This window comes from Varroa destructor, unplaced genomic scaffold (assembly GCF_002443255.2).
Source record: "Varroa destructor unplaced genomic scaffold, Vdes_3.0 BEIS01000005.1, whole genome shotgun sequence".
Lineage (NCBI taxonomy): Eukaryota > Metazoa > Arthropoda > Arachnida > Mesostigmata > Varroidae > Varroa > Varroa destructor.
In genome coordinates this window covers 21,544,397-21,566,931 of record NW_019211458.1, presented here as the reverse complement: position 1 = coordinate 21,566,931, position 22,535 = coordinate 21,544,397, and the positions used below count along the sequence as shown (strand labels likewise).

At 39.8% G+C, this 22,535-nt stretch overlaps 2 protein-coding genes and 1 long non-coding RNA gene across 19 annotated transcripts in view; 1 reads left to right on the top strand and 2 right to left on the bottom strand.

Annotated features, from left to right (window-relative positions):
- The window catches only part of alpha-Catr (alpha-catenin related), a 121,401-nt gene extending 111,114 nt beyond the window's left edge, over positions 1–10,287 (top strand). For both annotated transcript variants that reach the window (XM_086990690.1, XM_086990691.1), the window contains one exon: positions 9,135–10,287. In XM_086990690.1, coding sequence (XP_086846816.1) covers positions 9,135–9,147 — 13 coding nt within the window. In that variant the 3' untranslated portion in view covers positions 9,148–10,287. The remainder of the gene's footprint in view (positions 1–9,134) is intronic.
- The window catches only part of LOC147755421 (uncharacterized), a 53,168-nt gene extending 40,411 nt beyond the window's left edge, over positions 1–12,757 (bottom strand). Inside the window, exon 1 of the long non-coding RNA XR_015328858.1 lies at positions 12,689–12,757. This is a non-coding gene — a long non-coding RNA (uncharacterized LOC147755421). The remainder of the gene's footprint in view (positions 1–12,688) is intronic.
- A 1,405-nt stretch (positions 12,758–14,162) lies between these two features.
- Positions 14,163–22,535, bottom strand: part of LOC111251882 (octopamine receptor beta-2R-like) — a 143,497-nt gene continuing 135,124 nt past the window's right edge. For all 16 annotated transcript variants that reach the window (XR_015328849.1, XR_015328855.1, XM_086990695.1 and 13 more), the window contains one exon: positions 14,163–21,890. Coding sequence is in view for 8 of the 16 variants with exons in the window: in XM_086990698.1 (XP_086846824.1) it covers positions 21,837–21,890 (54 nt within the window). In the remaining 8 variants the exon portion in view is untranslated. The remainder of the gene's footprint in view (positions 21,891–22,535) is intronic.

The following is a 22,535-nucleotide window of genomic DNA, read 5'->3' as shown; positions in this document are numbered from 1 at the left end:
ACCAAGTTAACGCTTGTCTCATCACGTGTGCTATTCTATGGCTGTTTCTTGCAGCCATCTTACATAACCAACAAGCATTATCCAAAGGTAATTACTTGACGTATCCTGACTTGAAACGTCAAGTAGTGTCTAAAAACCAAAGGACAAATCATTTATCAGCAGATTCGTAAGTATAAGTTTGATAATTTGCTGTGAAAGGAAGGATTTCCTCTAGGATTTATGACATCATGAGCAGACATCTATCTGGCGGTATGTAAGTTACCCCTGTTACCATCGGGATCATTTACACACAGACAAGCCAGGCAAACAGACAAAAATCAACAAATTCAATACACAACACAACTATTAGACGAAGGTCCTTATGAATCAAGAACGTCGTTTATGTCCTCCAAAATTTATCGCCAAGAACTTAAATAGCATCCACGACGCTTATGTCCAGCGGCCATTTCATATACAGACATATATATATATATATATATAGAGATGACTCGGCCCATATGTAAATACGAGAACGATACAGTTGATTCCATGTCAGATACAATAGAGACATAAGATTCACACATAACTAACTAGGACGATATACCCCACACATACGAATACACATACAGAGACACACTTCTGCACAGTCAATAACAACCAACAAACGACCCGCCGAATGTGATGAGCGCCACTATAGTGCAAGCCACTACAAAACACATACACGATAGCGACGAATAGACACGAAAATAACACACCGATGATAACGAAAACTGAGAGAGACAACAAATTGTCCTAATGGAGCTCGCATTCAACATGACCTAACACCAGTTCACCATTCACAGAACCGCCAATAAACTGCAGTGATTAAACTATACGATCACGATCTCTATCATAACTCCTTAGACAAAGATCATGACAGACAGAGCATAAGCATAAAAAAAAATAGCAGCAGAAGCTAAAAAGCTAGACAGCCGAGTTAGCTAAACCGTTCGTTACATTCATCCCGCAACAGAACAGATAACTGATGTGCGTATGTACAGCCAGCGTTCAAAACAGGGCTAGGCAAACACAACAGTGAAGATGAGCCAAGAAACGAAAAAGACCTTTTCAGCGACCCCCGCTTTCGTCCATAAAGAAGAAAATCAAATAGCAGCGACAGTTCATACTGGCCATTAACCGTATACCATGCCAATAATGGGTAAGAAAAGACTGCGATTTATGTCCAGCGTAGGCGGTATTTCGTGCCACGACCCCCCTTCAGTCAGCTAGCTAACGAAAGCGAACTGACGAATAGCGGCCGACAAGGACATCGCAACAAGGCAAACAATTCAGTAATCGAAACAGATGACAGAGCATAACGACCGCAAAAACACTTACATCCCTATCAGTAAACATTAACTGCTATCCAGCTATTACACGTGAGATCCCCCTTAACGAACCGGCCTTTCATGTTAACTAACACAGTATCAAATGCCAGACGCAGATAAATTCCAGCCTGTGCGCCATGCGTAACGCGCAACGTAGTGGACGCCAGGCTGCCTTGATGGATCTCCTTAACCTGCTCCAGCACTGACGCGTGATTATTACAGTGGATTGCATTGGAGAGGAGAATTGCTAATGGCACCCGATATAGTACTTTAAGCAGACTACCATCACAGACAGCAAACCCCAGACAGAAACAAAAAGCTAGCTTAGTAAACGTTGGCGTATCAGTAGAAGACAGTGCTATAGATGCGTAGATCCTGTAACATACCATGATATAGAATCCGTATATATCCGTAGACATCTGTCATCTATGGACACAATGTGTTACTTACTGACTGTTTGTACTACTAACGCATTCTGTAACTATTAACACCTGAAATACAATCGTTTGTTACTACGAATGAATGTAGGATCGGGTTAATTTTGCAGTGATTAAGTTTTTCCTTATCAGCAAAAAACAAAATTACGAATTGTCTTCTTCTAACAGAAAAGCTGTTAACCCTAACACCTAGAAAAGGGTTAACAAAAATAGTGATGAATGCAGCCAATCTGAAATGAACAGACTTTAGCAGACATCCCTAAAACCTAGTAGCGAACCGAGCGAGCTAATACGTGCACCATCCGAAGAGCGGCACGTTTTTACCAACCGAAGAGCGACTTCTATGAACTCAGCTTGATCACTCAACAAGCAAACAGCTTGTGCCATTTTAACACACGCCAGTCCGGTCCTGATGGCGTCGATGAGCGGCAACAGGAGACGTACAACTGTTGTTAACTTTACTCAGTGAATAATGGATGAACGAATAAGAGCCTGAACAGAATCGTAAGTATCATAACAGATAGCCAGCAAGGACGAGGTGTACAAATATACCTTTATACAACATATATGCATACAATGGAGAAAACGAAATAGTGAGGACTTGTTTTGGGATGATGTTCCAACAAGCCTTTCCAATATACCTTGATTTTAGCGCCATGAGCCGCATCTAGTTCTCGCTAATGTTGCACACACGGTTTTTCCTCTCTTCGATCATATTTTCGTTTGTGCACATCTTTGTTCAGCCACAAGCGTATATCTATCTTATTGGATATCTTTGCTTTTGTTTTTAGAGCTACTTGGCAAACGGGCAGATCAAATCATGTAAAAATCTATAAAATAATTCAATAAAGATGGTCGGCACAGCTTATCGACAGTATCCCCGTCGCTTAATCGTACGTTCAAGTGCCAATCTTTCTCCCAGGGTGAAAAATTGTTTTTTCCCTTACGTTAAATGACCTCCACTAACCATTTGCCTGCTACATTGTTAACATTGGTAGCACGCTGATATGTGCTGCCGGTCAAAATGTGATCGGTAAGGATGAACGAATATATATGAACGTCACCTCGAACGATAAAAAAGGAGACTATTATATTAAGTAGCGGCAAAGGAAGCATCCTGGCGCCGTGGTCTCAATTCAGCTATGGTTATTGCCCCCCAACGATTGACAACATCAGAATCAACTGCCTAAGCAACACGAGGAACAAGGACACCACCATCACCAACAACAACGGCAACAAAAATTCACTCGTGTCTAACGCGAAACCATTAAACATCGGCCTTCGTCTACCAAAACCTTTCTGACCGTTTACTGCTACAGTTACCATCTGAAGACAGCTTCTGCCAGCAGCTAAAACTAACAGAAACCTGTGCACCTTCCCTATAATGGGAACGTTTGATATACACGCCTGCCATATGGTACAAAAAAGTCTACACGTTCTTACCATGAAAAGGTACGATGAATAAAAGAACTAGATATACAGTAGAATAACAAGTTCTGACGCGAGCATGCTGTCCAATTCTCTGAAGACCCGATACACAAAAAGGAAATCCCGAAAGCAGACCACTAAATAAGAACATCAGACGAAAACATGTAAATAATGTATCCGGGGTAGGTGTTCAAACCAGGTGCAGTAGTTTGACCGATACGTATCTGGCCAATGTTATGGCGTGCGTGAGAATCTCCATCGATGAACATTTATCAGTTAAGCGTTAAGCAACACCAAAAAAAAGCTACAATAATATATAAATGAGGTGAAAAGCAAAAACGCGACAAGCATTATGAAGATATAGATTATTACATCCACAACAACACAGTAACTCTCCAATATAATGTAAAAGCATTAACACAGAAGGATCGATACTTATGTAAACAAGGTAACATTACATACGCGTGTGACACATCTTATTGAAAGCCAGTACATACTTATATTTAAAAAGCTGATTAGTTCCCTACTGTCGAATATGAACGTAATTCTCTTATTATCTAAACACTAACAGAGTCCGAGTTAACTAACTATCCCGCCTTCGATCTGCTGAAGAACTACTCCAATATCTACTGTAACTAACTGTTTCTTTTGTCATTACTCTACCATCAGCAGAAGCTGAAAGCATGCGTTAGTGCATATTCACAGTGCGTCTTACGCATTAGAATGAAAACTGTGACCTGTAATTTTCTTGTTACGTGCCCTGACACGCTGATAGGCTCGTGCCATCTATGTATGGTCATCGTCAGACGTTAGTTTGTTCGGCTTTATGCGTTAAAGCCGTCAACTAATTTTCTGTATCTCAGCTATATGGGGCTATACACTGCGTTTAACTATGGCTTCTCTATTCTGTCTACTAACAGACTTAGCCCACGCCAGCGGAGCGATATCGGCTGCCTTTGACCAGACCGACCGTCATAGAATTAGCTCGAGCGGTGGCCTGCGTTTAGGGCGCCGCTCGAAACGAGGCAAACACTATACTACCAATCACGCAATCATTCGATTAATCGGCCACCGTTGATTAAATAATCCATTGCTGCTAATAATAGATTTGTTAATAATATAGCGGGTGACATTATTCGATGTAATGAGATACATAGTACCAATGGCTTCTAAATCGCTCAGTTCTATTGTTCTATATATATATACATATATATAGATATGTATGAACTAGGCAAAACCAGTCTCTACATGCATATGTAGTCTGTGGCGATAGACAATAGCTTGGAAAAGCAGAAAAAAAGCAATTTGTAACCGAAATCTCTTTATGTTGCACAACTTTGCTTCTATGGCATTTTCGTCCATTTTGAAATGTTGTCATTGTACGGAGTCCTGAATCTCCCGCATGTCTCGGCAAGGCTCACGTTGAAGGTCCTACTTTGATTGCGTGGCGAAAACGAGTCGCCCGAGACTTGTTCTAACAAATCTATCCGACAAATCGGAGATTGGTGGCCATTTTGCTCATGCCATCGCCTTAACCGAGTCCACCCTTTTTCCCTAACGACGTACGTATACTTGAGATTTAGCGTAATTGAGTAATACAGTTTAGACTAATTACAATTAGCATTGTCCCCTCCATCCGAAACCAAAATTAGCCTTCAGAGAGGTTCCATCAGTAGGGACTGACCACGCAAATCCAAAAGCCCCCGACCTTTCACATTGTTCGACTAGTGCTCTGTCTATCGAAACTAGCCTATAATAGTAATAATATTTGAGTTCTGGCATAACGTAAACAAAATTAGTTAACTTATAATAATGTCTAAAGTGAAAAGTTGGCCCTACCGATACCAACGATTCGATTGATAGCCTTATGCGGGGTTTGACTATTTTGGCCCCTTTAAGTGTAAAATATAGTTACGATGGAGCCCTAGATCGATGCGTCACGACAGACTCAATCGGACTCGTAATACAATGTTTTCCTACAACGGGTGGGGGAGCGAACCTCAGCCGCTCTGTAAACTGAAGCGAACCCCGCATGACCCGCCGTTGTAGGCCCTCTTCTCACTAACAGGAATGAGGATCTTGCAGTTGCTATGAACTATCGTGGCCAGCCGATCCGAGTGTCTATGTAGTCGCCACTTGGAAATCGGCTGCCACCTGATAAGGAAACATGCAAGAGGGAAAAGAGAGACGCGTCTCGTCACGTGTAGACGATCCCAAGATGAATTCCCGCCTTAGCCCTAGCCAGGAAATATGAAATAAGCCGTACATATAAGAGAAATGTTTAACCTCCCGAGAGAAACTGGCAAACCTCGAGTGATGAACCCCTGTAAAGTACAGGTTACCCACGCACGCCCCAATTACAAGATCGTTTATTTCTTCCTTCCCCACTTTCGGTAGAACTTAGAAGTCGCTTGGATCGGTTGATCGTGATGTAATGATAACTCAGCGTCATCGCTGATTACCATTGCGTCATTTTCGATACACATTACCATACAATGTCCCGTTCTCTTAAGGAACGTATCGTACCAAGCTACCCATAGCCCTTCGATGCCCAGGCCTCACACGTCCAGGCTGGCTTAGCTCTGCGTACTACCAGTACAACTACGAACCCACGGCATAGCTAGCAGCCATCGGCGTACGTAGAGATACATTGAAAAAATAAAAGACAAATATCTGTATGTGTGTCAATACGCTCAACTATTAAACACACTCTTTAAAGACTAAACAGGTATGCCTCTACCACAAGCACTCCTAAATAATAGCGCAGCTCCAAGACAGGTCATTGGCAAAAACAACAACAACAGCAGTGACATGAACATCAATCAACTGTCAAAGAAAGGAAGCTGTGTATAAACTCCGTTTCACGCGAAACGCCGGACGTTCTGCAGTAGTAGCTATCGCAGAAAAAAGCACAGAGGCAATTTCAGCAACGGGCTTCAGCCTACACATCAGACGCCACCCTAAGCCAAGCCAGTATAAGCCAAACTCGCCTGCTTGCTTGCAGCCTTACACGTCCGGCGTACCCCTTACCCCTGGCAAGCACAGACAAACAGAGAAGGAGCAAAAGCAAGAAGGAGACAAAAAACAAACAAACACACACGCAGACACACACACACACACACACACGACACACGCAGACACACACATATACAGACACACTTATATATATAGAATGAAAACTCAAATCGATCACCCTATATACAAGCGCGCACTCGATGCTCTAAAGCGGATGCGTGGCCAAAAATTGATCCCTTGACGTTGTGCTGTACCTCACTACTGACCTTCACTAGCGATCTAAGTTCACTCGTGTGTGTAATTATAAACACTGAAGTAGCTTCTTAAAGCTGTACTCCACTTTTACAAACAGCACAACGAGTCTACGACTTGTAGGAACAGCCACAGCGCCGGCAATCTCGGGCATCATACCGCTCACGGCCAGCATAGATATATATACATTGATGGGTTCACATTTCTGCCGCACTAGGATGAATATTATTTCTATGTGCGAAATGTGACTGATTCAACATGATACTAATGTTATTAATAGGAAGAATAGTAAGTCTGATCGATATTATTATGAGAAATATTTAGAGTGTTGGTAATTTGCCGTGAAGCAACTTCAACAAAGCACAAGCGACATACATTTAGGTTATGGTAAAACCAACACAACGGCTGCTCTAACTGTAAATGGACTATTATAATTAGATTCTACATGGTACACGTTACAACACAGTTGGGACAGGTCAGTTCCGCCAGATTAACCCAAATGATACACACATACACACAGACCTCTTACGAAACTGGTCCTTAATTGTTATATAGCATATAGTAACGATGGTAACATACTGATAATAAATAATTATATGTACATAACTATTTCTATGAAACTACCATCCGCGTTATCAAGAGCTGGAGGTGAAGCTTTTGCGATATAGAACTTAATCCGTACAGCCGTCATCTACAGGGATGACAGCGTCCTAACTTACAATTGGTAAGCGACTAATAGTACCGTGACAGTTACCATGGTACGATCGCAGTTAGACCGAATTGAATCTATCAAGTTACTAATGACTGCGACTAGCATTATTACAGATCTATTACTGCAACAATATATATATATACACACTGTAAGTAACTATGTTGAATCGTCGCTACTCAAAAAAAGAAACAATAATATTCCTTCTATCAACCTATCTACAGGTACGAACCTCCAACATCTCTGATAAGTTAACATACAACAGACGACTAGTTCGAGCGTTACTACCCATATATAAAATAGGACACTGAACGAGGCAACAAAAAGCGACAACGGCGTTACAGACATCGTTAACACAAACGGTTATACCGTGTTGTTATAATTGTTAATATTATCGATATAAAAATATAATCGTCCTTGTGTATAATCGATAATAAACTACCAGCTGTGAGGTAACGTAACCCCTTTACAAATGTGCAGTAAATGGCTGAGGAACGAGTTCTTAATAGTGAAGCTGCACACGAACTCGGTTGGCGTTCGTAAAATCGGCGGAGCTTGTAATCTGTTGCGAAGGTGCTTTGAAACGCAAATGCTATCTCCATAGCTAGGAGCGATTTTCGGACGTTAAAGGAACAAGACGTCGATTTTACGTTTGAATGAGTAAACTGAATGTTTTATTTACTAACACCATTAGTTGTCTTACGTATATTGTCTAATCTTTTCTACTCAGCTATATATGTGGATATATCCGTAGTAAATGGTGATCATTTAAGAGTATCCTCTCTACATTATCCATAGTGCGTATATAGATCAGTCGGTCTGACGCCGATGATCCAGTGAAATTCAGAACTAACGATGGCAACTCTAACCATTAACGAAAACGCTTCTATAAAAAACAATATCCATAATAGTAGTAATAACAGTAACGTTTATCAACATACGATTACGCAAATACACGTGGCTATGATGCCGAAAATGACAACGCGCAGTGAAACCACGTCACAAGAGTAATTACTGATAAGTGATGATGAATGACTAGATGTTGAAATGGATTACGATAGTAGATATGACCGATGATAATACGATAAAGAGACGACGTTGTCTACATTTGCTAGAAAATCAAGCCTATAAAGGTTATGGAGCTAATGAGGCTAGCGGCGAAGATCGTAGTGAATGAAGAAATAACAATAGTATGATAATAAACAGTACTAAAACTATTCATATTATTGATGACGATATTAATTACTGCAATGAAGATAATGATGATGCTAAAAATCACGATACTAATGGCGGTAAATGATCATAGGAACACTAATAATCGTATAATACATACGATGATTATATAAAGATGTTGATTTTTCGTTCTGTTACTTCAAAGTTGTCTTTAGACACTTTTTACTCTACATGCCTAGTGCATCACCATCTAGATGCAACCAGAAAAATTAAAACAGTGCTGATCAATACATATAAATAGTAATAGAAATAAAATATGACGAAAAGAACGACAACAGTCGTTGAAAAATGCGCTTGTTGATGATGTACACGACGACAAAGTAGAGACAAAGTGATGCCACCATTCAGCTGCCAATTTAATCACCAGGAGGGCTGCCCCGAGCTCTGGCGACCCACTCATATAACCTTCCTGCCAGCCATGTTCCCATTCCTAGAGACCCGTCTTTACTTTGGCCCTTAATGCCAGCACTACTTAAAAGCCACCTTTAGAAACCCTGTTCTCCTTTTATTCAGCCCCATACAAACTCCTCCGTTCCTATTCCAACCTGCCGCTCTTCCCACAGACAATACTCTTACGCTAGTCATATTTGTTCAGCAACAAAATTTCGAGACAAAACCTCATTGTGAAGAATGATTGTCAGCGCATACGTATCAAATGCATATACCCATACGAGTTCTTATGTTGGTACGATATTGTTGTTGTTATTATTATAGGATTGTACGATGATATGGTAAACAAATCGCGACGAAAGGTACCACGATAACCGTAACGAAGAGACATACGAGCGCATCAAGCACATCCCCAATTGACTCATCCGGTCCCAGTGATTTTGGCAGAGTGATCTCACACGAAACAGAGCAAAACGATATAAGTCGACACGTAAAATTCAATAATGCCGCAAGGAGAGGACAGCGGGCAAAGACAGAGAGCGAAAGAATGAACATTGAATGGAAAAGATATGGGACGATAGATCGAGAAAGCGCGCATAAGTATTCAGGAAAAAGACGTAGAACATAGAGAGAGAGAGAGAGAGAGAGAGAGAGCTGTGACGACGTTACCGAAGGTGATGATCGATCGCCATTAACTCGGGAACCGTCAGATTCCGCAGCCGCTGATATCCCGACAGGGGATCAACAGAGAAAGGGCACGAAACCGTCACCACTAGCACCACTACAGCTAAAGCTACTATTGCTAAGAAAGAAAAAGACATTCCCCCCAACCTTCCCGTACCCTATATCCCGAAGAATACTTTCCAGTCTATCACATAAGCAACACAAATCGAAAAGCTACAATTATAAGTACTATGGCATTCAACGTTGACATAATCTTCCATGTGATGACTTTGGTACGATTCTAAATCATTCGTTATCTTGTTGCTACTATCATCGTCGCTGTTTTATTCTCGCTATAATACGAAAATTGCAAAATGGCGCTGATGAAGACAAAAAATCTTACGGTAAATCATTACTAATACGAATGATTAAAATAACAATTACGGTAAATACGTGTAGTAAGTAACACGATGAGTAGATAATAGACAGTGAAAATATGGCGATGACAGCGGATGATAAAAACACACATCGACGAAAGAAGATCGCCAAGATGGCTGATTGATGGTAAAAAATTAGCGAGGAGTATCGACTGTTAAAATAATGGTTGAGCATTAACGATAAAAATCTGATACTAACATATTCTACCACTGCAGCAGTAATTCCACGCTCTACAGTAGGTACTATACGAATATAATGGTTCAATGTTTATAGACGATGATGACAAGCGAAGAATCATCAAAGAGTTCAAATTACATAATAATTAATTACTATTATTAATACAATAAATATTTTATTGTTGTCATTACAAAAATAATGTGTTTACTTTTTTTTTGTTATTAAAAATTCAGCTTTTTGTTATAAGCCATTCAATATATGTTTGAATAGAATTTTTTTGTTTGCATTGATCGGATTTCCAGCCGATTAGAAGAATCTAGACGATCTAATTGTCTTATATCTTCATTGCCTCGCAGCTTGCATCATGTTTGTACGTTGCCTGTTTATGTAGTGTAGCACTTCGGATATTGACAGTCTAGTAACGTCTTTCCGGTCGCCTCGATAACGGTCAATTGAACGAAAATGGCTGCCATATCCTTGGAAAAACTATCATTGATGGCTTTATTGTGTATTCTAAACCTTGCTGCTGGCAATTCTGTTTCAAACGGAAAGTTATAAAAACGTTGTTCGTAGATTTTCAAAATCTGAAACCACTTAACTTACGAGCAGAGGCGCTCAGTCGAACGCCGTATTCTCTATTCGCTTCGATTCTGTCCTGCGTTTATGCGAATTTTCTAGAGTAATCCTTGTTCAGCAGTCACACAATTAATAGCAATTTTTAATAAAAAAAAAATCTCATTTACGTAGGTGTAAATGATTAACGAGCGTGGAACGTACAGCGAAATTCAATAACTGGACATTTTCCCGCCGGGTGTCCCGCAACGCTTGCCGAGCTCAGCGCCAGTAATTTCTTGCAACCCGTCATCAGCAAATAGCCTTTTTTAATTAATTTTTGCCTTCTCGAAGTACTTTTATTATGGAGGCTTCACCACAGTTCCATCTGACAATGTTGTTAGTATTTCTACTGCATAACACCGTAGCAGTGCATGTCTACATATTGCTGTTGTCTACTTCTGGTTACCCTTTGTATAAAACAGTTTTATCGATTTATTTAGTCACGGCTCACATGGATAATGGGAAAGCATAAGTCGTAGAAATAACCCAAAAAAGTCAATTTTCAATCCTGGCATTTGAAGCAATATTTTTCGAAAAGTTTGATTGACTAGAGAAGTGCTCTAAATCTTGACAAGTTCAATAAACGTTCCGGAACTGTCCCATCATTGTATGGACGGAGAATCATATAAATCTGTAAGAAGGTTTGAGATGGATCACTGCTAAGTACCGTATTTTGTTTACTATAACCCTTCTTCATTAGGCATCTAATGAAGATTCTAAAAGCTAGTACAGTTTAAACTGCTAGTACGCAAAAAATGTAAAAGTGCCGGTCGCGTAATACTGGATTGTTTCAGTTAATTTCTTTTTCCTGTAGTACCCTCTCAAAGCTTACCGTCATTTTGAGATTTCCAGCACGGCGCGGAGCCAGCTGGTAAACCAACTTATTATACCCGTTAATATTGGAGGCCTCACCAGACTTGAATCACGGCTCCAATGCAGACTGTTTCGACCGATTTACCATTACAATAGCCCGTTATACCATGCATACGGTGCAATTTATTTGTTTTGCCTTGTGCTGTTTGACTAGCTCCCAACCATTTCGAGTGACGCCTAGAACTGGGTTAGATACGTATCAGGACTTTTTAAGCATTAATACCAGAAGCTTTAAATTTTTTTTTAAAAACGACAATTTTCGGCCAGCTGGATAAACTGTAAAATCTTTCACTATATAGAATGCGAAACTTAAATCCGGACTTTTGTTCACAAGTTGTCCCTAAGAAAGGTAACTATCAAAAACACAAGACTGTATCTGCTAAAAGTACCGCTTCAGACGGTAGTGCCTATTCAATGTGACTTCAATTATGGCTTCGACTAAGGACCTAAATCACGGATTTGTCATTTTCCTTCTCTAATTTTCAAGCAGCTTTTTAATTGTGGCCATGCGTCAAATCATACTCGTAGGCGTAGGTTTGCTAAGCGTCGGTCACATACGTTGCATATAAAAAAAAAAAAAGGTATAGTGAAATTTTTGGCTGATAAAAGATCATACGTTTCAAACGTACAAAGATTTAGAAAAGCTAAATAATCTCAAAGAACTAAGCTTTAGAATCTACCTGAACGATCTAATTAACAGTCGATACATTCCTTTTAAAAAGACCCACCAATTTTTATAGAAATATTCCAAAATTATGAAAAATAGCACTCTTCACCATTCCGATGAATTTTCCGACCTTCTTCTGATTTTCGCTAGCCAGAGGACTTTAAAAACACTGTCGATCTGAGACAAACAACAAAAAAAAGATCGTTTTACGAGAAAAGATGGAATAATGGCTGATCTTCATTTAAATTCTTATAGAGTTTACGATCACCTTAGAACAAACTTGTCATTGTCTGACACTCGTCCTGGATAAAGGCGTTTCTAGCGACCAATCGAAAAGTCCGTATTTAAGCCTATTAGTGTTTGTTTTTTTACGAGTCGCAAGTAGTCCTGTCATGGGTAAAAATAAAAAAACAAAGGCAAAAATCTCGTGATATGACTGACTTACTAGTGCAAGGAAATTGAAGCTACGGATTCTCTGCTGAATTAATATAAACATCTGCACAATTGCTTCATGTTTACCTGAAATAACAGTGATAACAATAGGTGAGAGATGAGAAAACGGACAAAAATGAGATTCCATTGAATGACTTTTAGTATAAAGGGTGCCAATGAGATCGAATCAACCCCTTCCACAGCAGCCGAAGTGAACTAATTCGATAATAACTCAACGGAACAATATTACTTGCCACCGATTGTAGCAATCGAGTACCAGCAAACGCGAGGCCCACTGCGAGGTATTCTCCAGGCTGAAAAGTAACAATGGAAAATGTCATTATACTACGCCATGGTGTGAGTACACAGACGGTTCCAACTACTAACCCTTATTATATAGTACGCGTCAATTGATTTATTTCAATTTCTAAAGAAGCACCAGAAATAGCTCTACAAACGTAATTAAAGTAGCAGTGAACTGTTGAAAATGATTTGTCTCACGTTCAAGAGTATATATATATATATATATATATATGGCAAAATGTTGTCGTACAACAAAAACTTTTGTTTCTGAAAAGGATATGACGAACCTGTAACGCCTCCACTGCATCTTTCTAAATCTCATCTGTTCTAACAAAGGTATCGTTGACATGTCTATCTGTCTTGTGCTTATTTCGTTTTCTAGAGAGCTATCTTCGTTTTCTATGATATAGCACATGATTTAGTCACCTGGCCATTTTTTTCTCATTGAGGAAATATTTTTCTTCTAGAAACATTCTTAGGTGATCCTTTTTACTTGACTAAATATCCATTCTTTTTGTTACTATTTCAAGAACTGTGTCATTTCCAGTGGAAAGAGCAAATGCGTTTTCAGATAGGCACAAAAGCGGGACGCATTGTCTGTAAAAAAAAAAAATGATTTTTTAGTTAACCACTCCAGCTACAATGACAAGGCAGCGATTTAGTTCTTCAAGCTAGATAGTTTATAGGATAAGCGACAATACTATCATTATTTCTCTAACAAGCGAGCTTCGTTCCTACCTAGATTCTTATTTCTTAAAACTATATTTAGAATGGGCGTCCAAAATCAATTCGGATATACCTTATTCAATAGAAATATCTGCGAAATGTATCTAACGTTTTTTAAATTGACAAAAAAATCGTTTAGTTATTAATTTTGTTAACAAAACACGGCCGAACGCTCCTGCGCTTTTGTTTGTCTATGCTATTTTCGTATCTCATGTATGACGAAAGACTTGAACTTGAAAAACACGCTTTGAAGGACCTAACTATATTTGACGGTATAAGTATTTTAACAATATGTGTCGCTTGCCCTCGTCCTTATCCTACCTATATGGTCTACCATTTCGAGAACCTAATTCTGCTTTAAGGTACCGCTTCCACCGAATTTGCTCATACCAGAGGTTACGTTAAACTAACTCCATCCTCTTACGCACGCAAGGATGAATAGAAAATGAAAACACATATTTATTACGTTCTTTTTTTTTGTTTATTGACACGCACAGCTTTTTCTGGCAATACCCGCCCGCTACACGAGCATAAGTTGTGCGACATGTCTAGAAATTTTAATACAAATGGTCATCGTCATCGTCATCACTGCTATTAGCATTGCATGGCAATATACAGAACTTCAATTTTATCGCTTTCGCGCGCCCTTTTTGTATTTCTCTATTTCTGCTTGATTTCCTTTATTGTCGCGTTTTTCTCCTGGTTTGCCCTTATAACCAACGATGACGCGTGGCCTTACGGACAATCTACCGGCTGTAACCTTATATAATTTGTATCATCACCTGATATTCTGCCTGTCTGTTTGTGTGTCGGTGCGCCGTGGTCCTGTTACGACGTTCAGCGTTTGTCCCGCTGCGTTGTCTCGACTACTTCTGCACGTGTCTGTTCAAACTCTCCTAATTTGTATTTTCAGCTTCCCGCTCTTCTTGTCCAGACTTTTCCTTCTCTATCGCGAACGAATGATCGCTGCCATTACTATCGCCAGCGTAATTTCATTATCATCAATGTAATTGCCGTATTCATTTATTCGTCTATATTTCTCCTTATTATTCTGACGATCATCTCGCGTCATTGCTGTCACCGGTCCATACTCATTGTTGTCACAGCATCAGTGGTTTGTATCCATTGGTTATTTTAATTATTATTATTACTGGAACCATCATTATTATGGGTAATATTTATCATCAGCACGTGAGTTTTACTTATTTCCCTCTCGCTCCCGCTCTCGCTCTCGTTCTCTCTCGCTCTCTCTCTCAGTCTTTTCTCGCTAAAGCTTTCATTCTGATTATATATATAAGTTCTCACTCTCTTGCTCTGTGTGTGTGTGTTTGTGTGTGTGTGTGTGTTTGTGTGTGGGTGTGTGATTGTGTGTGTGTGTGTGTGTGTGTGTGTGTGTGTACGTGCACGTGCACGTGCACGTATGCGTATCTGGTGCATCGTGTTCACTTTATGTAGCTATCTTCCCTGTCTGATCTGTGTACCGTACGACATTAGTGGACTTCTGTCTCTATCTATGTACTCCATTATGTCAAAATATTTTACTAAGCGTGTTTATCTAGTATGCTGTTTAGACAAATGAAAATTGTCAAATACTTTAGTTTGTATTATCGTTAGAATATCATCAACGGCAACGGTGCGGCTGTGATTCCTGCACGCCTGAACAAAATCGATGTACATGTTTCATGGTTCATGTATCATGTAATACAGTCTTTTGCTTGTCGTAAATATCTATTTGTTTTCCTGTTAGTTCTACACTCAGCTCATTATTATTAGGGTCAGTAAATCGACCTGTCATGGATTCTGTCTGTAAGGTTTTTCCTCGATTTTTCACTATTGTAATATGCATTGAAAGGCATATTACAATGGTGGGTATTGGTTCTCTTACGCATTCTGTTCTATGCATGTTGATCGCTGGTACTCCGCCGTTATCCACTACGTCCAGATAGTATCCATGTATTAAAGTATAGGCGTCTCTAGCGAGACGTCCGACATTCGCAGGTTTTCTTAAATTACGTTACCTTACGTTTCTTATATCTATATAATATTTAGCTGACTTATGTTATATATCCAACAGGTACAGCTGACATCTTGATAACATGGCTATTCGCTAAGGCATTGTTGGAACAATATGACCGGTGCGGTTATCGAGTTTGACACATAAATAACGTTTATATTACAAAAGGCCCAGTTAGCTGTTTAATTGGAGAATGAAACAGGATCCGGGCAAAAGGGCAAAATGTGGTCTTATTCGCTACGACACCGGACATGAAGTTCTATGGAGGGGAACTCACAAAGTCCTATCGACGTCGTTGGCCGGTTAGTCGACTGGCTTTTCACAATTTATGAAATCGTGGCCTGTGAAGTGAATCCGTTTTCTATTAACACAAGCATAAAACCATAACAAAAAAACCAACAGATACTTAAATACATAGCTGTATTGTTTCGCCTTTGCAGGCGTGAATTTCCTACATTTACAGTCAATCACGTTCTATTTTTATCTTCAGTCATTTATCTACTTCTTATTATACGACCGGTACCTCGTCGTAACTCGTGGTGAGCTTCTGCTGTTAACAATCAGTCATTGCCTACCCATCAATTGCCAACAGCCACCCGAGCCTACTATCCCAATCGATTGGAAAAAATTTTCTCGTCTCTTTCTTATCCTGCCGCTAACTGGGCATTACTGCGCCTGAGATAATTAATGCCCCAAAGAAGATGGTCACGCACTGTTCTTCATCTAATCTGCCTGGCAGTCGAAGAAGTCACTTTTTTGGCTGTCATCTAGTGTCTATATGTAAAGTCGACGGTGAACTCGATTAAGCTAGATCAGGTCAAATCGAAAATATCAAGCTAACAGAAAGAAACCTTTCCCAATCCAATTTCGCTCACACACGACCGCCCGTCCACCCGCCATTCAACCGCCAACGGCCCGTGATTTGACATTTTACACTGAAACAAAAATAAATCATACGTTGTCGCCATCTGATTAACATTTCTAATAGAATTATTCCCACTACCGTTTATATTATCTTGTTACTGTTTTCGTAGGATCTTCAACACCATGATCCAGTGCTTTCTGTTTTTCTTCTTTTTCCCTTTTCATATCCATGTTTTTTGCCCGCTTTTAGCTGCTCTCTATGCTCATTCCTTTCGCTTTTCATGTATGAACAATGACGTCCAGGGGGTGGGCCCAGGGGCTGCACCCACTTTGTACAGAGTATTATACACCTAGCAGGCACCTGGTTACTAGGCGAAGGTATAGCCTGAGCATCGTAACGTTTTTTCTTTCTATTTGTTCTGCCCTCTCTCTTCCACTCGGCTTTTCTTGTTCTTATCACGAATTGACTGGTATTGCCGCCATTACGGGGCCCGGCGTAGAATCATCTTTGCATTAGAGAGAAGTACCGAACGATAAATAGCTCATTATCATTCTGTCGTTTTTGTCCGCCTTCGCCTGGTCGTTTTAGGAGGTGGCCTGGATGATTGAATATGATGAATTGGGTGTGAATCTGGTGACGAAGGAATGACTCTAAATGTTCAGTCGGTATCAATCAATCAGCCCAGTACTATAGTGTTATCCACAGTTAAGTCCAATAGTGAATGATCGTTCTAGTTATTGAAATGTTTATATAGAAACCAGCCCAACTGAATCCATAAATTAATTTAGCTTGTTGTTTACTCATAGTGATCTATTTCCCCTTCGGCCGGCACCCGATAAATGTAAAAAAAGATCAGTAAAATCTTGCGGATACAGATCTACCTGAATGACGCGCCTCAGTGTGTACATGTTGACACGTGAGCGTGGGCATACGTGTGTGCATATTTTTAGTATGCATCGAGCTTTCAACACTGATCACAAATAACCATTAATCACAGGATTAGAAGTGTCAGTGTCGATTTATATATCTAACATGAATTTATTTAAAATTTTCGTGTATCCATGGGTGAAGGGATCCAATGTATGGCAACCAATTTGCTCGGGCTTTCACCATGCTGGAAGCTGAATTTTTTCCGCAGCCCCTTTATGTACCTTTGCTGCTATTGCGTTTAAGCCAAAAGTGCTCTTATATAAGGAAAAGTAGGTGGAAATAAAGAAAGTTTGTTTCAAGTTTGCAAGGATAATACATGGTACACATATACAAAGAGTATGCTATTGCATCAAAAACTGTTGCTTGCTATATATAATATATATATAGCAACTTCTTCTCGCGTGATTCCCATTTGGTTTCGGCTAATCGTTATACTTTTATATATTATTTACCTGTAAATTTCCACTTTTTGTCTGTTTTTGCGTATTACTGACTGGTCTGTTTGTAATCGTTACTATATATATATTATCAATTGGTGAATTGGAAAAGGGGCACTTTATAGACCATTAATGGGGAAATGAACGATTGGTGAGGGTTGGTTTGTGTCCCGCCCCCGCGCGGAGGAGGCAGGACTGTCAGATATCAACAACAATTATTAGCCTAGCTTATAATTATCAGTATATATGTACTAGTAACAATAATCATTTTAACTCTGATTATCCTCTATTATATAATATTATTACATTGCACTGTAATTGTCGTCATAATTATAATTGTAGTTATTCATAGTATTACTACCAGTGTCATTTAATCGTAGTTACCGCCAGCACTCGCGTCGTACTCTTACAGAGGGACTCTGGTCGATGAAGGGAGAGATCGTAAATGCCAACGTTGCAAGAATAACGCTGCCGATCGGGGGTTCGTTCGGCTCGTCGATTATAATTACGTTGAAATCATCGAGGCCAGTTATTATATGTTTTCAGCAATTCTTTACGTATCTGCGTTACTCTGTTCGCTGGCACTTTCTAATTGCATTAGCCAAAAACATTCTCATTTCATATGCCGTCTTAACATTCTAACTTGTATCAAGTTCGCGTGAAATTATTACTCTTCCATTTCGTTGGTATTATGGGAGTCTGCAAACAGGAGTGCGTCCAAGGGAGGAGCATGCGCGAGTTTGTTGTCCTTGTTTAGCTAGTTCTTTTTAGACGAACCGTCTTATCACCGTTTCGTTGTAGTTGTACGTCCGGTAGTACAAATGTGTTGATACTCATCGTAGATATTTGTCGCATACAATTGGATTAATCTGCCATTCCCTGATCCAAGCAGCTGCCGCAGGCAACAAATCGTCGGACCTTGTATTATTATTGCGATTACCATTCTGAGACTGTTGCTTATAACGCTTCCGGCCAGATCGTCGTAGCCGGTCTGCGGTTCGAAAAGTCCCGCTCGAATCGCTTTCTTTCTTTTCTCCTAGCAGTACACCCCGCGCAGTTTCCCACGTTTTCGTAAACAGGGGGTGAAACTGTTTTATAAAATCTGTCTTTTGCTAATCAAGCTGCACCATCTGCACACTTTAGCTTCATATTATCTAATATAAGCTCTACGTATCGGTTATGTTTGTCGTCCGCACCTAATATTGTCATTGGTGTTGATTAAACCCGTTATCATTTTCTCGCGTACCTCATTTGTTTTTGCATAATGCTAGCCAAACAATCGGTTCAATAACTAAATAAATATATATATGTGTGTATATATATATATATATATATATATATATATGTATATATATATATGTAAAGGAAAAATAAATAATAAACAAAAGCAATGAGCAATCGAACAGTCTTTGGCTTACGCTTCGTTATGACCATTATAATTGGCTCGCTTTCGCACAGACTTGTAGCAACATGAGACTACTTACCACGAAAGGGGTAGTCCCAAACGAGACATCACGATTCGTTAGTTCATCTTTTTCCTTCGATTTTATTCCTTTGATTGCTAACCGGTTCCTTTGTAATGTCACTGAGTTCCCTTTCATCTTCTTCATTGTATCTATAGACCATATGCCCTTTAATTAGCGCCTTCTTTTTCATCCATGTATGCCTTCTTACCGGACCGTGAGTCACTCAACAAAGTAAGTAGTACGTTTTTGACGTACGCCCCATCAGTTATTTTGATCCCTTTATTTCCATCTAGTTCGCCCCCATTCGCTGTTTCGCGTGGCGGTGCCCTCGTCACTATTATAGCCATTGCATCATCACGGATTATTTATTCACTGTCAGCCAATCTTTGCTTTCTATTTTTTCCTTGTTCCCCTGTACTGACGAAACATTCGCGCACAGCATCAGCTCTCCGCAGCTGATTATTTCGTCGGCCTCACAAGAAGTACAAATCTCATGTGCGACTCTTGAATGGATTCATTTCAGTGGCATCTCATGCGGTCACCAGCTTGACCTAAACCTGCAAGGCTAGGCCAACGGTCGACGGTGCGAAACAAGCAGTCTCGGCGTACATAGTACGTTGATTCAACAGCCATCGTTTTCGCCTTGTACCTAAACTAGCCCAGTGTACTTCTCTCCGTTTTCGAGTCCGTTCTTTGTGTTTTGTTTAGGCTCTTGTTGCTTATATATTTGTCTTTATTGTACGGTTTGGGAAAGAATAATATTAGATCAAAGGCCTGAGGCTTTTCGAATCGCCGCCGTAAGTATTGTACTATTGTTATTATCGTTACTATTGTTATTACTATATCATCTTTATTTCGCATTACTAATCATAATATTATTATTATTATCAGTGTTATTAGACCGCTTCTATCTCTTCCTATGAATTTTCATCCATTTCTCCATGTTATTATTATAACATATAATTATTATCCTTATGCACTCTTTTCGGCAGTTTCCTTGCGCATGTCTTTCCTTGATATTATAATTACGTTACATTATTACTGTTATTATCCTCGTTGTCAGCATTGTTGGGCACTCGAATTATTATTATCAAGTTATTACGACCTCTTATCATTAGTTCTTGTTACGAATATTATTATCATTATAAGTAGTATCTTTAATTATTGCTAGTAGACTGCCTGACAGGTTCGATATTTCAGTCCGAACAAAAGCTGTTTTGCGTGTCGTTTCTTTGTCATTCTGGCGCCGTACCCCTTCTATTCTTTTCAATTTGCCTTAGGTTTTGCTGTTCTATTGTCACTATTAGTAGTAGCTGATATCCCGACAAATGTAGGTTTATTTGGAACGTCAAGATAAGACGCGACACTTGCCCATCAGCGTTGCAACGCAGTCAGGTCTTGGGCTTTGATACCTATTTTCCACACGATTCCCTTGACCGCCGGCCATTTCTCGTGGATGATTTTCCTGCATCCCTTTCCCCAGTCTCGTTACGAGCCTGCGGTCTCGTATTGACTCCTGTAGCAGGCTGTTCGACACTTTGTTTCCTCCCTCCCTTAAACGTACACTGCACCAGCGTCATGTCGTTTCAGCTTGCAGCGTAGCCACCTTGCATATGTCTCCCCTTTACCTTAGCACGACCAATTCCTTTCTTACATCCCGTTTCCCCTCCATTGACCATATTTTTCGGCTTGAACGAACGCTTGCTTTGCGTTCCCATCCTTGTTCCTGTTTGGTTCCTCGTCTTTGGTCGTCCTTTGTTTGATCCGCTAATCGTGTCGAACTCGATAATGTAATCCTGGTCTCGGTCACCGGTAAGAACCTTTGTTAATTTAGTACTGACAACAATATTATCATGTGTGTTTGCATTGGCATTGCCTCGACCTTAGTAAACGCGAGATGATGATCCTTACTATTATCAACTATTACCATTGTTATCAGTATTGTTCTGGTTAAATCCAAATGTATTTCCTACACTGTCGCTATACAACGTTTGCAATTACATTATCATCGCTGTCGTCACCACTACCATCACCATTATATTAGCAATTAGCATGTTTTTTTATTGTTGTTGTTATTATTAATGTTATTTTTCGTCTCCTTGTCGCATCAGTTCTATCATTAGAATTGTTCTTATGGTCATCGCGAGTTTATTGACGACGTATCCGTGGGCGTGATTAGGTTTCTTCTAATTATTCTTCCGTTAGGTCGTTTTGACGGCCTTTTTTATGGCGCTACTCTGCACCGGCCGATCCATCCGACCGCTGAATTTGATTCCGTCGTCAATTGCTCTTAGCTTTGCTGTTGCCGCTTCTTCAGCTTCTCTCTTTCGACTTCTGTTTCTTTCCTTTCTTCTATCTTTTCTCGGGTGAGCCATTTATCATCATTACCGTTGCAAGCATCGTCTTCATTCTCTTCCCCTTTAAGGATCATTTCTACAGGACGGTTCGTCACACTTTACTTTCACAAATCTTATCTGAAACAAAAGGAGCCCTTAGTTAGTAGTGCCATCAAACAGCAAACAGACATCAACGAAAGGGTGTGGAAAACGACGGATAGGAAGTCGATAGTGATAAGCCGTCCTTCTTACCTAATCGGAATCCAAGCTTGTCGTATGCGACTGAAGGTGGCTTGGCATCATATATATATATATACGTATGTATAGGTTTATATATAGCTTCCTTTGCTCACATAAATTGGGTAGCATGCGTCGTTGACACAACAGTTAATATATGAAATAGCTATATATATATATATAAGCTTATTTTATATGATCGTTCTTCATTATCTAATGTAACCTACAGCCTAATCGATTCATACATGAGTACATATGGCTAATACTGGGTTAGATGTATATAATCTGAATCGAAGAGATTTCAGGCCTTATATATATATATATGATATAATGCGTTTAGTATAGGAGCCCTAACGGAAGCGTATTCTACCGAAAATGAAGTAACGATATCATTACCGATGAGGCAGGACCACCTACGTACGACCCGACAACAGTGTCTGCGCACCGAAAGTACTGTCTACGACACCATAGGTTGCCTTGGTTAGTTTAAACACATGGAACACGTAATTGTTAGTCGCCGTGCGACTTTTGAGAAATAGGGCCTCA